The 14,050-nt window shown below is 47.6% G+C and overlaps 1 protein-coding gene across 1 annotated transcript; it reads right to left on the bottom strand.

The window, feature by feature from the left end:
* Nucleotides 1–1,874: 1,874 nt before the first annotated feature.
* dact1 (dishevelled-binding antagonist of beta-catenin 1) lies at nucleotides 1,875–12,304 on the bottom strand. The gene is made up of 4 exons (XM_040198657.2): nucleotides 11,822–12,304; nucleotides 5,064–5,190; nucleotides 4,825–4,938; nucleotides 1,875–4,626 (listed from the first exon to the last, which is right to left on the bottom strand). The coding sequence occupies exons 1-4, from the start codon at nucleotides 12,053–12,055 to the stop codon at nucleotides 3,101–3,103; spliced, it is 2,001 nt and encodes a 666-aa protein (XP_040054591.2). The 5' UTR covers nucleotides 12,056–12,304; the 3' UTR covers nucleotides 1,875–3,100.
* Nucleotides 12,305–14,050: the final 1,746 nt, after the last annotated feature.

Here is a 14,050-nt window from a genome sequence, read left to right as displayed (position 1 = left end):
TTGAACAGCAATATTTCATCTGTAATAGTAGTACTTGTAGAGCAGTAGTACCTCTGTAGTAGTAGTACTTGTAGAGCAGTATTACCTCTGTAGTAGTAGTACTTGTAGAGCAGTAGTACCTCTGTAGTAGTAGTACTTGTAGAGCAGTATTACCTCTGTAGTAGTAGTACTTGAACAGCAATATTTCATCTGTAGTAGTAGTACTTGTAGAGCAGTAGTACCTCTGTAGTAGTAGTACTTGTAGAGCAGTATTACCTCTGTAGTAGTAGTACTTGTAGAGCAGTATTACCTCTGTAGTAGTAGTACTTGTAGAGCAGTATTACCTCTGTAGTAGTAGTACTTTTCATGTGTCCAGCAGGTGGTTCCGTGGAGCTGCAGACACACTTTGTTATTGTTATGACTCACTTCCTGTTCTGATTTTCACATTAAAAGCAGTTGACTCGACAGTGACGGTGATGAAATCACAAAGAGAACATTATTATTGTTGATTTGAAACTGCAGATTCATATCGTGGATTCATTCTTAATCCTTAAAATGTGATCATCAATCACATTTCAATCATCATCAATCATCCCGTTGCTCCACAAAGAACAGGTGTCTACATGTTATAACACATTCATCTTATCTGTTCAGATTGTGTTGATTTTGTATTTTTTTACCTTATTTTACTTTATCTTATTCTATTCAATGTTATACTGCACCGTGTGTGTGTGTGTAACACATGTGGCGATAAATGGCCTCTGAATCTGATGTTTACTATAAATGATGATGATGTTTGAAGAGAAGCAGCTGGACCGATGAGGTCATAGTGAAGGTTGGTGACACATCATCTGAGGTTCAGCTGAACACTTGTTCAGCAAAAATACTTTATTTTGAAAATATTACTACTTTATTCTGTTTTTTAATTTTTTTTATTAAGGCAGGAAAAACACATTGTCAGCGACACAAAGCTGCAACTGTGAAGGGCAGCAAGGATTTACTGTATCTGAAGGTGTTAAAAGTGTGTGTGTGTGTGTGTGTGTGTGTGTGTGTGTTAAAGGGCACTCAAGAATTTTCCGTTCTGTTTTATTCCTCTGAGCTGACAGCCTGGTGCAGTGTGTGTGTGTGTGTGTGTGTGTGTGTGTGTGCGTGTGTGTGTGCGTGTGTGTGTGTGTCCCTGCAGAGTCAGTCTGTTGTCGTCTTGCAGCCAAATCTGCAGCCTGGGTGGAAAAATCTGAAAAAATATCTAATTTGATGCTGCATTCAGGTTCTTCCGTAAAACCGAAGACTAACTTCACGTAATTGAACGTCATTGAGCCAGAGGGAAATGGGTGAGCAGAGTGAACGGAGCTCAGAATATTGACTCTAAATCTCAGGAGAGAACGAACAGACGCACGCACGCACACACACACACACACACACACACACACACACACACACACACACACACACACACACACACACACACACACACACACACACACACACACACACACACACACCACTTGTGCAGTGAGCATATATATCACCTCTCTCTGTTTTTATGTGCATATTAAAACATGTTTGTCTTTGTGTTGGTAGAACGCAGGTTGTTTGAGGACGTGTGGCATCAAATTCTTTAGTCTCAAACAACGGCGGTTTCCCCGGCGTGTGTCTGCATGAACGCTCTCTGAACCGTCTCAACATCAACAGGATGATTTGTGGTTAAAGTTAAAACCTTAAGACACAAGACACACAACCAGAGACACAACCAGTGTCATGCAACCACATGCATACAACCGGAGACAAAACGAGACACACAAGCGGAAAACATGACCGGAGACACGCAGTCAGAGACACAATGAGACACACATCGGCCCCACAGAGGACAACAGGACCCAGAACAACGAACTCCAGGTGCACATTTATTGAAGCGTAGTAATACGATCATTGATGGACGGAAAATCCACTCAAGGTTCCTAAGTGTGAAGTTTAGAAATATAAAGTTTTTCAGAGACTTGCAACAACAGACAGACAGAAGGAACCTCCCTGTGTATGGAATAACTCATTGTTTCAGCTTTAAGCATGTTTAGCCTAGCTTAGCACAAAAAGATAGTCGGGGATGCTATAATGTTGATGATGTCATTGATTACTCACTTGCGATTCCTTCCTGCTCTAATGTGTTTCTTTGAGTTGTTGGGTGGTAGATTACATTTATTAGGTCTTTGTGCTAAACGGGGCTAAAAACATCCTTATGGGACACCAGCTAGCTAGAAAAAGCTACCATAGCATTGACATGCTAGCTTTTTGTAGCTTTTTCAGGTCTCTCCACTGATCTGTGAGCACCACCATCTCAGGTTATCCCGGAGAAGGTGCAAAGAGAGGATCTTCAGGAGTAGAGGTGTAATCAGCTGGCACCACGTGTTTTATACGAAAAGCAGCAAAGCAAATATATTAAGTTTCAAATAGCAACAATAAGGACTGAGCCATATAAAATACATTTACAGACGTTTGTTGGTGATAATAAATACAAAGTAAAGCTAAAAGAGATTACAGCATCCCGGCTGTGGCTCAACCCTCAACATGCCGCAGGAACATCAGAGGAACCCCCTGGATCTCCTCCCCAAAAACCTTCCTCTGGAGACAAGTGATAACGTAAAGGTCTCTCCAAACTAAGTCTCCTTTCCACATGGGTGTGGTTCAAGATATTTACCCAGAATGCATTGTTTCTACAGAATGGTATGAAGGAGGCATATAGAGAGTTCTACTTGGTTTAGTTTCTTTCTTTCCTCCTTCAGCTCAAAGAAAGAGGGAAGTAAAGGAGGCCATTTGATTGGTTGAACTTACACTTCAAAGCTCTTTGCAAACGGATTGCAATAATCATTTAATCATAAAATGTCTTTTCAAAAGTGAGCAAACCTAATGTATTTTGAGTTTGGAATCTCTGGTAGGAAATATGAAGAGAGATTTGTGTCCTTCTCACAAGTCAAACCACTTGAACTTAAAGCCACATCCTCAAAAGTCCACGTTGAGAAGCTGGAACGTGACTCACATGAAGGTAAACTGAAAGTCCTTGAGAATGCGTGTTGGCAGGTCCAGATGGGTAGGGGAAGGGTTGGGGTTGCGGTCCAGTTTGATGTCCTCACACGGTCGTCATGAGCTTGAGAGAACCGGACCTGAACCGAAGGATCTTTTTCTTCAGGTTGTGAGAGGCCTTGATCTTGATGAACACCTTCGCCTGAGCCGGAGTCACAGCGCGCGCCTGCCCCCGGCCCCCTCGGCCCGCCCCGCCTGCGGCCCCGCCTCCCCCGCTCTCCTCCGTGGCGCTGCTTTTGGCACTCTCCTCGCCGTGTTTTGCTTTGCCGCAGTCTCTGTCTCTGAGGCGGCTGGTGTTGCAGTCGCACGCGACGTCCTTGCTGGTTCCTACGATGGTGGAGTGAGAAAGAGACGCACACTCAGCCGAGTATTCTGAGTCGCTTCGGGGGTCCGGGCCGCTCACCTGCCCGGCGAGGAAGCAGAGCTCCGGCCGTTGATGCCGCTGGGCGCGCCTGAATACCTCGTCGTCTGGTACGGCCGTAATCGCGTGCAGCCGCCGGTAGTCGTTCCGTTTGTGCTTCGCTTTAGGGACAACCGCCACCTGGTCGCGTCTTTGGTGGTGATGGTGGTTTCCATGGCGACAGAGCCTGGATGTCCCCGGTGTGGCGTGTTTGCCAAGAACTCTGGCCTCTGGCATGGACGACGCAATATGCCGGATTCTAGAGCCTCGTTCGTCCGGTAGCCAGGACTTTTTAGAAACAGACCGGCGGTGGGTCTGGTCCCCTCTTCTCTCGTTCCTCTCATTGGGTTCCAAACCCCGACCTGTCCTCAGTGTCATGGCAGTCTTCACCTTGACCTTCTTCCAGCACCTGCAGGATTTGATGGTTTGCTGGTGGGCGGCAATGGTTTCGGCGATCACCGTGCAACACCCTTTGTCCAGACTCATGGAGAAGGAACCTTGACCGGCCACGTCCACCTTCTTCGCCCGTAACGCTTGTGGAGGCTTCGGGCTGATCTTGAGGAGCAGAGCTGAGTCAGCCAAGCAACATGGCAGCTTGGTGTCTATGGGGGATGAGCTAGTTTTGGGAATGTCCGGCTCCCTGAACTCTTGAGGCAGAGAAGCTGTTGACACTAGTGAGGGAGAAGGAGGAGGTCCACTCGTCTGTCTCAGCAGGCCGCGTTTTGGATCACTGTCCTTGTTAGAGCCTTTCTGGATTTTCTGGTTGTTGTCCGAGTCACTGTTGCTCATCTTGAAGTCAACGCTGCCATCAGGAACAACCTGTACCTCACATTTACTGTCCACAGACCTCTGAGGGGATGAGGCGGCTCCTGCAGAGGCTCCTCCTCGGAACTCAGAACCCCTCAGAGTCACCAAACCGGATCCAGAAACTTGTCTCGTGCAGAAGCCAGCGTGCCTCAGGATGGTCTTTGATGAGTCAGCGCTGATGCTCGTCCTGGGTCTGCTAGTCCTGACGGGCAGGCCCCTCCGCTGCAGCAGACCGTAGATGTACCCGTCCAGCCGCTTGTAGGACTGAGCGTGAGAAGAAGAGGAGGCCGGCCAGGAGGAACTCTGGGATATTAGAGGAGCTGCACGAAAACCAGGATGAGGTGAGGGCCGGCTGGCTGGCTGGTCTGGTGGGAGAAAGAAGATGAGAACATGTCACCAGCTGACAGGAAGTGAACCAGAGCCTGATAAGTGTGTGGTGATGAACTGTGTACTAGGTGTGTACTAGTTGTCCACTGGGCATGTACTAGGAGTCTACTGGTTGTCTATTAGGCGTGTACTATGTTCTGTAGGAGTTGTCTACTGGCTGTGTACTAGTTGTATACCTGCAGACAGAACTCCTCCATCAGCTTCAGTAAAGGAACAGAAACATTCACTGAAGACGGAGTTGGAGGAGTTGGAGAGGGAGACAGACGCCTCGTCACTCAAGTCATAGAACCCTGAGAGACACAGACAGGAGGGGACACAGACAGACGCACAGTAAATAGCTGTCTCTATGCAGATGATACTCTCGTCTTTAATAATGAATATCATTTAAACTGAAGGTAGAACATCACTGTCAAACCTGAACTGGGTCTGCTGTCCGTCTCCAGCTGGTGTGACACCTCGCTGTCCAACCGCAGGTCACTAATCTGCCGGTCCAGCTCCTGTAGCTGACTGATGAGTCCAGAATCTCTCCCCCTGAGACAGTTCTAATGGACATTATGAAACGTTGTGAGATACCGTGAGACACTATGAGACACAAGCCCTTAAGTACGTTCATTACATCACATGTCATTTAGCTGACGCTTTTATCCAAAGCGACTTACAATAAGTTAATCAACCATAAGGACACAAACTCAGAAGAACAGTGGAGGTAGAGTCTGAAGAGGTGTGTCTTTAGTCTGAAGATGTGAAGGCTCTCTGTGGTCCTGATGTCTTCAGAGACCTCCTTCCACCATTTAGGAGCAGGACAGCAAAGAGTGGTGATCCAAACGTACATAACGTAGTCTTATCATCACCACGGTGAACGCAGAGTCAGCGTTCTGTGTTTACGTCATATCTACAAACTCTTCTCCTCATATTGTGAGCATTTAAACACACGCGTGAACGGACCTCCTTCTCTCTTTCCATCGTGGATCAGCCAAAGTCAAAACAGCCAAAACTCAAATTCCGCAGTGACAAAGTTGTTGTGTTGTTTGTGCATCAGTGGGGAAATGTGTGCATTGACTAGCGCGCTGTAGCAAAGTGTTCCTGTGATACGGCCGAGTGCAGACTGACATGTTCCCACTGCTGATGCTGTGACTGTGATTGATATTGTAATTAATTGTAATGTACTGAGGACTTTAACATGCTGGAATGGAATGTGGACGCTGAGTCGGAGATTCGATGTCTTCCTGTAACTGTGATATTGCTGCTTCGTCTGTAGCGCGGAATGATTTTGTGTTCACTCAACTGAAAAAGTTTGATCCTTGTGACAAAAACCCTTTCAACTGGTGTCCTTGGTCCAGTAGCCGTCTGGCTCGGATCCCTGCTGTCATTTCACCAGGAGGCACGTGAGACGAAACCCGCATTCTGGTTTACACCTGCTTCTAAGAGGCGGAGCGTCTTCAGCGCTAACGGAGGCGGTTTCTGTGCGTAGCGCGGAATACATCATTAGGCCCTTTACACATCCCCTCCCATCTCTTTATGGGAAACTCCCGTTTTCCCTTTGACCCTCCAGTGAATGAGTATACAGGACACGGAAAGCACAATTTGCCTCTTTCACTTCCTGCAGCTTGTTCGTACATACCTCACCATGCTTTACGCACACGTTACGAAATAAATACGCCTGCAGCGTTACTGCATGAAGCCCTGAGAGAGGTAACGTTAGTTATTATGAGACATCATGAGACAACACGCAGACACACACACACACACACACACACACACACACAGTGGATCAGATGGGAAGCATGTGGTGATCTCAGATCAGTCATGTGCTGCATTCCTGTGAACGAGCTGCAGAGCAGAAACTCACTGCAGATCTCTTCCCAGACAAACATCTGATCCATAACTGATCAGTTGTTGATTGATCTCAGTCCTACGTGGTTCCACGTCTTTAAAAGAAAAGGAGAACTGTTGTTTTCAGGGTTTGGTGCATGTCGCTGTTTTACTCCTTTCGGTTGCCTCAGACCAATCAGACGTCTGCAGAGAAATGAAGATTAAAGATGTTCAATAAATATCTCAGAGCATTTATTGCCTCTGCACAGCTCTCGTTGTGTGGACAACTAATTATGCTAACAGTGCGACAGCAGCAACAGAGTGTAATGGAAAATATATGTAACCCTTAAAAATGCTTCATTGTATAACCAGTTTATTACGTGCTGGGGTGGGGAGGCCACGGGGAAGTGTCATCTGACCTCTTACTGCTACTTTCTGCCTTCGCTCTGTCACTCAGTCCCCCTCCTCGTCCTCACTGTACCTGTTCTCTCCCCCTCCTCCTCCTCACAGCCGACAATCACCTCGACTACATCTTCACCAGAAACATCTCCACCACCACCAACCTCTCTGTGACTCCACTTCATGTGTCTGACCACTTCTTCATCTCTTCCTCTCTGTAACTAACTGACTCTGTACCTGTTCTCTCCTCCTCTCTCCCCCTCTCTCCTCCTCTCTCCTCCTCTCTCCTCCTCTCTCCCCCTCTCTCCTCCTCTCTCCTCCTCTCTCCCCCTCTCTCCTCCTCTCTCCTCCTCTCTCCTCCCTCTCTCCTCCTCTCTCCCCCTCTCTCCCCCTCTCTCCTCCCTCTCTCCTCCTCTCTCCTCCTCTCTCCCCCTCTCTCCTCCTCTCTCCTCCTCTCTCCTCCTCTCTCCTCCCTCTCTCTCCCCCTCTCTCCTCCTCTCTCCCCCTCTCTCCTCCTCTCTCCTCCTCGCTCCTCCTCGCTCCTCCTCTCTCCCCCTCTCTCCTCCTCGCTCCTCCTCGCTCCTCCTCTCTCCCCCTCTCTCCTCCTCTCTCCCCCTCTCTCCTCCTCGCTCCTCCTCTCTCCCCCTCTCTCCTCCTCTCTCCCCCTCTCTCCTCCTCTCTCCTCCTCTCTCCTCTCTCCTCCTCTGTTCTATCAGCTCTCCCTTCAACTGACTCCTTCTCCCTCATCTGACGCTGCTGCAGAGACTCTCCTCCCTCTGTCCTCCTCTCTGGACTCTCTGTCCTCCTTTCTGGACTCTCTGTCTTCCTCTCTGTCCTCCTCTCTGGACTCTCTGTCCTCCTCTCTGGACTCTCTGTCCTCCTCTCTGTCCTCCTCTCTGGACTCTCTGTCCTCCTCTCTGTCCTCCTCTCTGGACTCTCTGTCCTCTTATGACCCGACGGGTCGGTGTCGGTCTGATCCGGTGCCATGAGAGACACCATACGAGCGTCGGAGAGGAGACGGTGTGAATATAAACAACCTGATGACCTGCTTGTGTTTCAATCTCTTCTCTCCTCTTTTTCTGCTTCTGTCTCTGCTGCCAAAAGCTCTTTCTACCAATCAGAATCCAATCTTCATTTTCTAACCCCCAAAAAATATTTTCCATCTTCTCCAACCTCCTCGAACCCCCTAGTCCTCCTCCCCCCTCCTCCCTTCTTCCAGGAGACTTTGTCAACTACTTTACCAAGAAAATAGCTGACATACGCTCCTCTTTCTCAAACCCACCTCCTACTTCTTGCGTCCCGCTGACTTCGCAATAATCTATCGCTCGTGACCTTCTTCCTTTCCTCACCTGTCTCATCAACAACGCTGTTATCTGGCTGTTTTCTCTGAAGGAGAAGAGTTAACCCCCTCCTGAAGAAACCAACCCTCAACCCTTCTGAAGAAAACAACTACAGACGGTCTCTCTTCTTCCCTTTATGTCCAAAAGTCTTGAACGTGAGATCTTTAACCAACTCTCCTCTTATCTCCACCATAACAACCTCCTTGACCCCCACCAGTCAGGCTTCAAGGCCGTTCCACAGAGACTGCTCTCCTTGCTGTCTCAGAGCAGCTCCACACTGCTAGAGCTCCTCTCTCTCCTCTGTCCTCGTTCTTCTGGACGTCTCTGCTGCATTTGACACAGTCAACCAGCAGATCCTTGTCTCCTTCCTTCAGGAACTTGGTGTCTCAGGCTCTGCTCTCTCCCTTCTCTCGTCCTACCTCGACGGACGCACCTACCGGGTAACCTGGAGAGGATCTGTGTCAGAACCTTGTCCTCTTACTACTGGAGTTCCTCAGGGTTCCATCCTGGGTCCCCTCCTCTTCTCGCTCTACACCAACTCTCTCATTCGCTCACTTGGCTTCTCCTACCACAGCTATGCCGATGACACCCAACTAATTCTCTCCTTCCCTCACTCGGATCTCTGCCTGTCTGACTGACATCTCTCAGTGGATCCGCCCACCACCTCAAAATCAACCCTGACAAGATGGAACTACTTCTCTTTCCAGGAAAAGATTCTCCTTCACAGGACCTGACTGTTAACTTTGAGACTCTGTGTTAACGTCCACTTTGACTGCAGGAACCTCGGCGTGACGTCGACAGCCGACTCTCCCTGACTCCAACATCACTGACAACACCATCCTGTAGATACTCGCTCTACAACATGAGGAGAACACGTCCTCTTCTCACTCAGAAGGTACTGATTCAGGCTCTTGTCGTCTCCCTCCTGGACTACTGTAACTCTCTCCTGCAGGTCTCCTGCTACCACCATTCCACCTCTGCAGCTCATCCAGAATGCAGCAGCTCCACTGGTCTTTAACCTTCCTAAGTTCTCCCTCACTCCTCCACTCCTCCGCTCTCTTCACTGGTACCGGTGGCTCATCCAGTTCTAAACATGGTGCTCACGTACCGTGCTGTGAATGGATCCAGCTTACATCCAGGACCTGGTCCAACCCGACATCCCGACCCGCACTCTCCGCTCTGCATGTGATAAACTGCTTGTTCCTCCTCACTGAGAGCAAAACACTCCACTAGATCTCCACTCTTTGCTGTCCTGCTCCTAAATGGTGGAAGGAGGTCTCTGAAGACATCAGGACCACAGAGAGCCTTCACATCTTCAGACTAAAGACACACCTCTTCAGACTCTACCTCCACTAACACACTAACTAACTGGAGCACTTACATTGGACTTATAATGGTTCTTATATACAGCGGCTTATTTGATGAAATTCTAGTTTCTTGTTCTTCTGAGTTTGTTTCCTTATGGTTAAAATGTTCTTATTGTAAGTCGCTTTGGATAAAAGCGTCAGATAAATTACATCACATTACAGGTCATTTAGCAGACGCTTTTATCCAAAGCGACTTACATTACACTTTAAACCCATGGCTTTTTCACATTTTGGCCCGGGGAGCAATTAGGGGTTTGGTGTCTTGCTCAGGGACACTTCGACATGGAACATGGGGCAGCCTGGACTCGAACCACCAACCTTGTGCTTCCCAGCACACCTTCTCTAACCCCTGCGCCACGACGACCCTAAATGACGTGTGATGTGATGTGATGTCCCCAGTGTCCTGGCTGTAGAGACACAACACATTGTTCACATGTGTTGGATGTAAGCACGTTTTCTGTTGATGCCACCTGTAACTGAACTGAAGTATAAGAATGGCGTTGCCCCCCGTGGGGCAGAAAGATATTCTCTGCAGTCTACTGAGCACGTAGCTGTTGTCACCTTTTTTCCTTGCAAGAAAATAAACGGAGAAAGACATATTTGATTCAGAGCCTTTATTCTTATTTGACAATTGTTGCACAATCTTCCATCACAAGAGCTAGGAGAGCTAACAATGCTAAAAACAGCTTGAGGACCAGGAGATCTGGCAGCTCTTCAGATAGAACCCAAGAAACAACCAAAGCTCCTCAGATAGAACCCAAGAGACAACCAAAGCTCCTCAGATAGAACAACCAAAGCTCCTCAGATAGAACCCAAGAAACAACCAAAGCTCCTTAGATAGAACCCAATAAACACCCAAGCTCCTCAGATAGAACCCAAGAAACAACCAAATCTCCTCAGATAGAACAACCAAAGCTCCTCAGATAGAACAACCAAAGCTCCTCAGATAGAACAACCAAAGCTCCTCAGATAGGACCCAAGAAACAACCAAAGCTCCTCAGATAGAACCCAAGAAACAACCAAAGCTCCTCAGATAGAACCCAAGAAACAACCAAAGCTCCTCAGATAGAACCCAAGAAACAACCAAAGCTCCTCAGATAGAACAACCAAAGCTCCTCAGATAGAACCCAAGAAACAACCAAAGCTCCTTAGATAGAACCCAATAAACACCCGAGCTCCTCAGATAGAACCCAAGAAACAACCAAATCTCCTCAGATAGAACAACCAAAGCTCCTCAGATAGAACAACCAAAGCTCCTCAGATAGGACCCAAGAAACAACCAAGCTCCTCAGATAGAACCCAAGAAACAACCAAAGCTCCTCAGATAGAACCCAAGAAACAACCAAAGCTCCTCAGATAGAACCCAAGAAACAACCAAAGCTCCTCAGATAGAACCCAAGAAACAACCAAGCTCCTCAGATAGAACCCAAGAAACAACCAAAGCTCCTCAGATAGATCCCAGAACTGACCAAAGCCCTGATTTGGCTTAGGGGGCGGGGCATCAATTGAAAGGGCCGTATCATCATGAGTGACAGTTAAACAAAGAAGAAGGACCGTTGTCCTCAACCACGTTGCCTTCAGGAAACGCAGGCACTGTGAGGCTTAAGATTCAACACTTTCTATACACAATGTTCACGTCATTGGTGGCCAGTGACAAAGTTCTGCTTAGCAAGCTGTTTGGACCCTACTTGATACAAATTGCAGAATAAGAGCAATAAACTATGCCAGATTGTACAGATTGTCAACAGCCACACTAGAATCTCTTATGTTTCGTTTAGTGTGATTATAAACTAACTCTAGATTTGGTTGTGTTTTAGAGAGCAGGAGGAAGCTGAAGGAGAACGATGACATTCAGCTTCTGTAGTTTGTACGGATTCTATAAAATGACTTTGAGCTAAAAGTTCAGGGCTTTATAGATTTGAATTTAATTCAAAATTAGCGTAAATATTTTTCTCTTAGCCTGAAATATACCATGCTCACAAGGTGAAGCATATCTTACTAAATTAAATTAAAGCGATGACACAAGTCGTCTGGGCCAGACCTTCTTCTTTCAGGGACTGCTTGGTTCAGCCTATGCAGTTGTTGGAGGACCCGGCCCACGTAGACCAGAAGGCCGGGTGAGGATGCAACCCACCAAGTGAAACACACCTTGTAAAAAGTCGAAATAAAATATGCTGACTCGCCTTCACACCGGACCCCTGACCCCAGGGTCGGAGAGGTCAGAGGTCAACAAGGCAGAGATATGAGGAACCTACCAGCTGTTTCCTGAGCAGCAGGATGTTCTCCTGCAGAAGCTTCTCCTCCGAGCTCAGCTGAAGCTCCTCCTGCTTCTCCTCCCGGAGCTCCAGAGCGGCTCGGACCTGCTCCTCCTGCCGCTGCCGCACGTACTCCAGCTCCGCCAGCCCGGACACGGTGGCCTCCAGCCGCTCGCGCTTATGCCGCTGCTGCTCCGCCGCGTCCGCGTCAGCACCACGTCGATCCGGCTCCATGTCTGTGACCTGGCGGTCTCTGCCGCATCAGGGTCCGGACGGTCTGCGGGAGCCGGACTGCATGGCAGCAGATCAGCCGGTTCGGTAGACCCGGTGGACAAACCGGGTCTGAGAGCCCGGTCAGACGGATTAGACCCTTGCGCAGACACACCGGGGATAATTATCCGGTAAATCACAAAGAAGCTTCCGCTCCTCCTGCCGCTGCGTCCAGACTGACCCGCCGGGAAGCCCCGCCCCCTCCACGCTGTCAGGCAGCCAGTCCCCTTCAAAATAAAATGTACAGTTCTTTATTTTCATCAGGAAAAATTTAAATAAATGAGTTTCTAGATTTCGAGTGTAGTTACTTTGTTCTTAGACGCTATACACTAATACATGACGATATATTATCATTGATTATATACAGTGAACACATGAATGCATCAATAGTTATACTACTATAAGATAATATAAATTATTCTTTCACATTTGGGACAATTCTTTCTCATAATTCTTTTGTTCTTTTACTTTTAATTTGAGTGCAGTAAAAGCTCAGAGTACTTCCTCCAACACTGACAATATCACATTGAGGGAAAAAAACAATTTATGAGTGATTCCTAATGTATGTATCCATCCATCCATCCATCTTCAGCCGCTTATCCGGGGTCGGGTCGCGGGGGCAACAGCTCCAGCAGGGGACCCAAACTTCCCTTTCCCACATCTACCAGCTCTGACTGGGGGATTCAAGGCGTCCCAGGCCAGTGCAGAGATATAATCTCTCCACCTGGTCCTGGGTCTTCCCCGGGGCCTCTTCCCAGCTGGCCGTGCCTGGAACACCTCCCTAGGGAGGCGCCCAGGGGGCATCCTCACCAGATGCCCAAACCACCTCAACTGGCTCCTTTCGACGCAAAGGAGCAGCGGCTCTACTCCGAGCTCCTCGCCAATGGCTGAGCTCCTCACCCTCTAAGGGAGACGCCAGCCACTCTCCTGAGGAAACCTATTTCGGCCGCTTGTACCCGTGACCTAGTTCTTTGGGTCATGACCCGTCCTTCATGACCATAAGTGAGGGTAGGAACCAAGATTGACCGGTAGATCGAGAGCTTTGCCTTCCGGCTCAGCTCTCTTTTCGTCACCACGGTGCGGTAAAGTGAGTCTCGCCCCGCTGCTCCGCTTCTCCACCCAAACTCACACTCCATCTTCCCCTCACTGGTGAACAAGACCCGAGGTACTTGAACTCCTTCACTTGGGGTAAGGATAATTGTATTATGAATTACAACTATTATCTAAATATTATACAAATCAAATCTATTTCATTATGTACTTGTATATTATGTTTTTGTATGTCGTGTTGAAAAGGCTTTAAGTTAACTTGTATATCCCTGTGTTGCATAATGACAAAGTAATCCTTAAATCCTTGAATAGTTTACATTACAAATTATTTTTACATGAGAAATACTTTTAAATTATATTTTAATTGCATCCTTTACACATTATCTTTAGCAAAATTAATATTATTGTGATGACGCCTGTCTGACTGAAGACAGCAAGCAGAATAAATCGTCATGGTTACTTGGCTGTGTTTAATTCAACCTGCTTTCGTGCAACCAAGTCAAAGCTAAATTCACCCAGGATAACATGAATATCCCGACTTAATCCCTCATCCTGGTTTCAGATAAACCTCAGGCCTCAGGTCAACTGCTTTGATGTTCTTTGTGACACAGAGGTTTTAAAAAACTAATGAGATGATGAATGTTATGTAAACTTGTGACGCATGTAAAGCGTCTTTGAGTACTTATAAATAAAATGCATTATTATTATATTAGTAAGTAGATGGAAGCATAGCAAGCAAAGCACGAGTGTGTAATTCTCCTGTAGTTGCTGTCCAGTCGTTACTTTCAGGGAGTGAGATGCTTCACAGGAGTGAGGGTCTTTGAATGCATCGTACCTGTGAGTGGCCCCACAAATTGGGAAAAACTGGCATGTGTGTGTCCTGATGCTCCAATAATGCCACTTCCTCCT

The sequence above is a fragment of the Gasterosteus aculeatus genome, chromosome 15 (genome assembly GCF_964276395.1).
Source record: "Gasterosteus aculeatus chromosome 15, fGasAcu3.hap1.1, whole genome shotgun sequence".
Classification (NCBI taxonomy): Eukaryota; Metazoa; Chordata; class Actinopteri; order Perciformes; family Gasterosteidae; genus Gasterosteus; species Gasterosteus aculeatus.
This window is presented reverse-complemented; position numbering and strand designations above follow the sequence as displayed.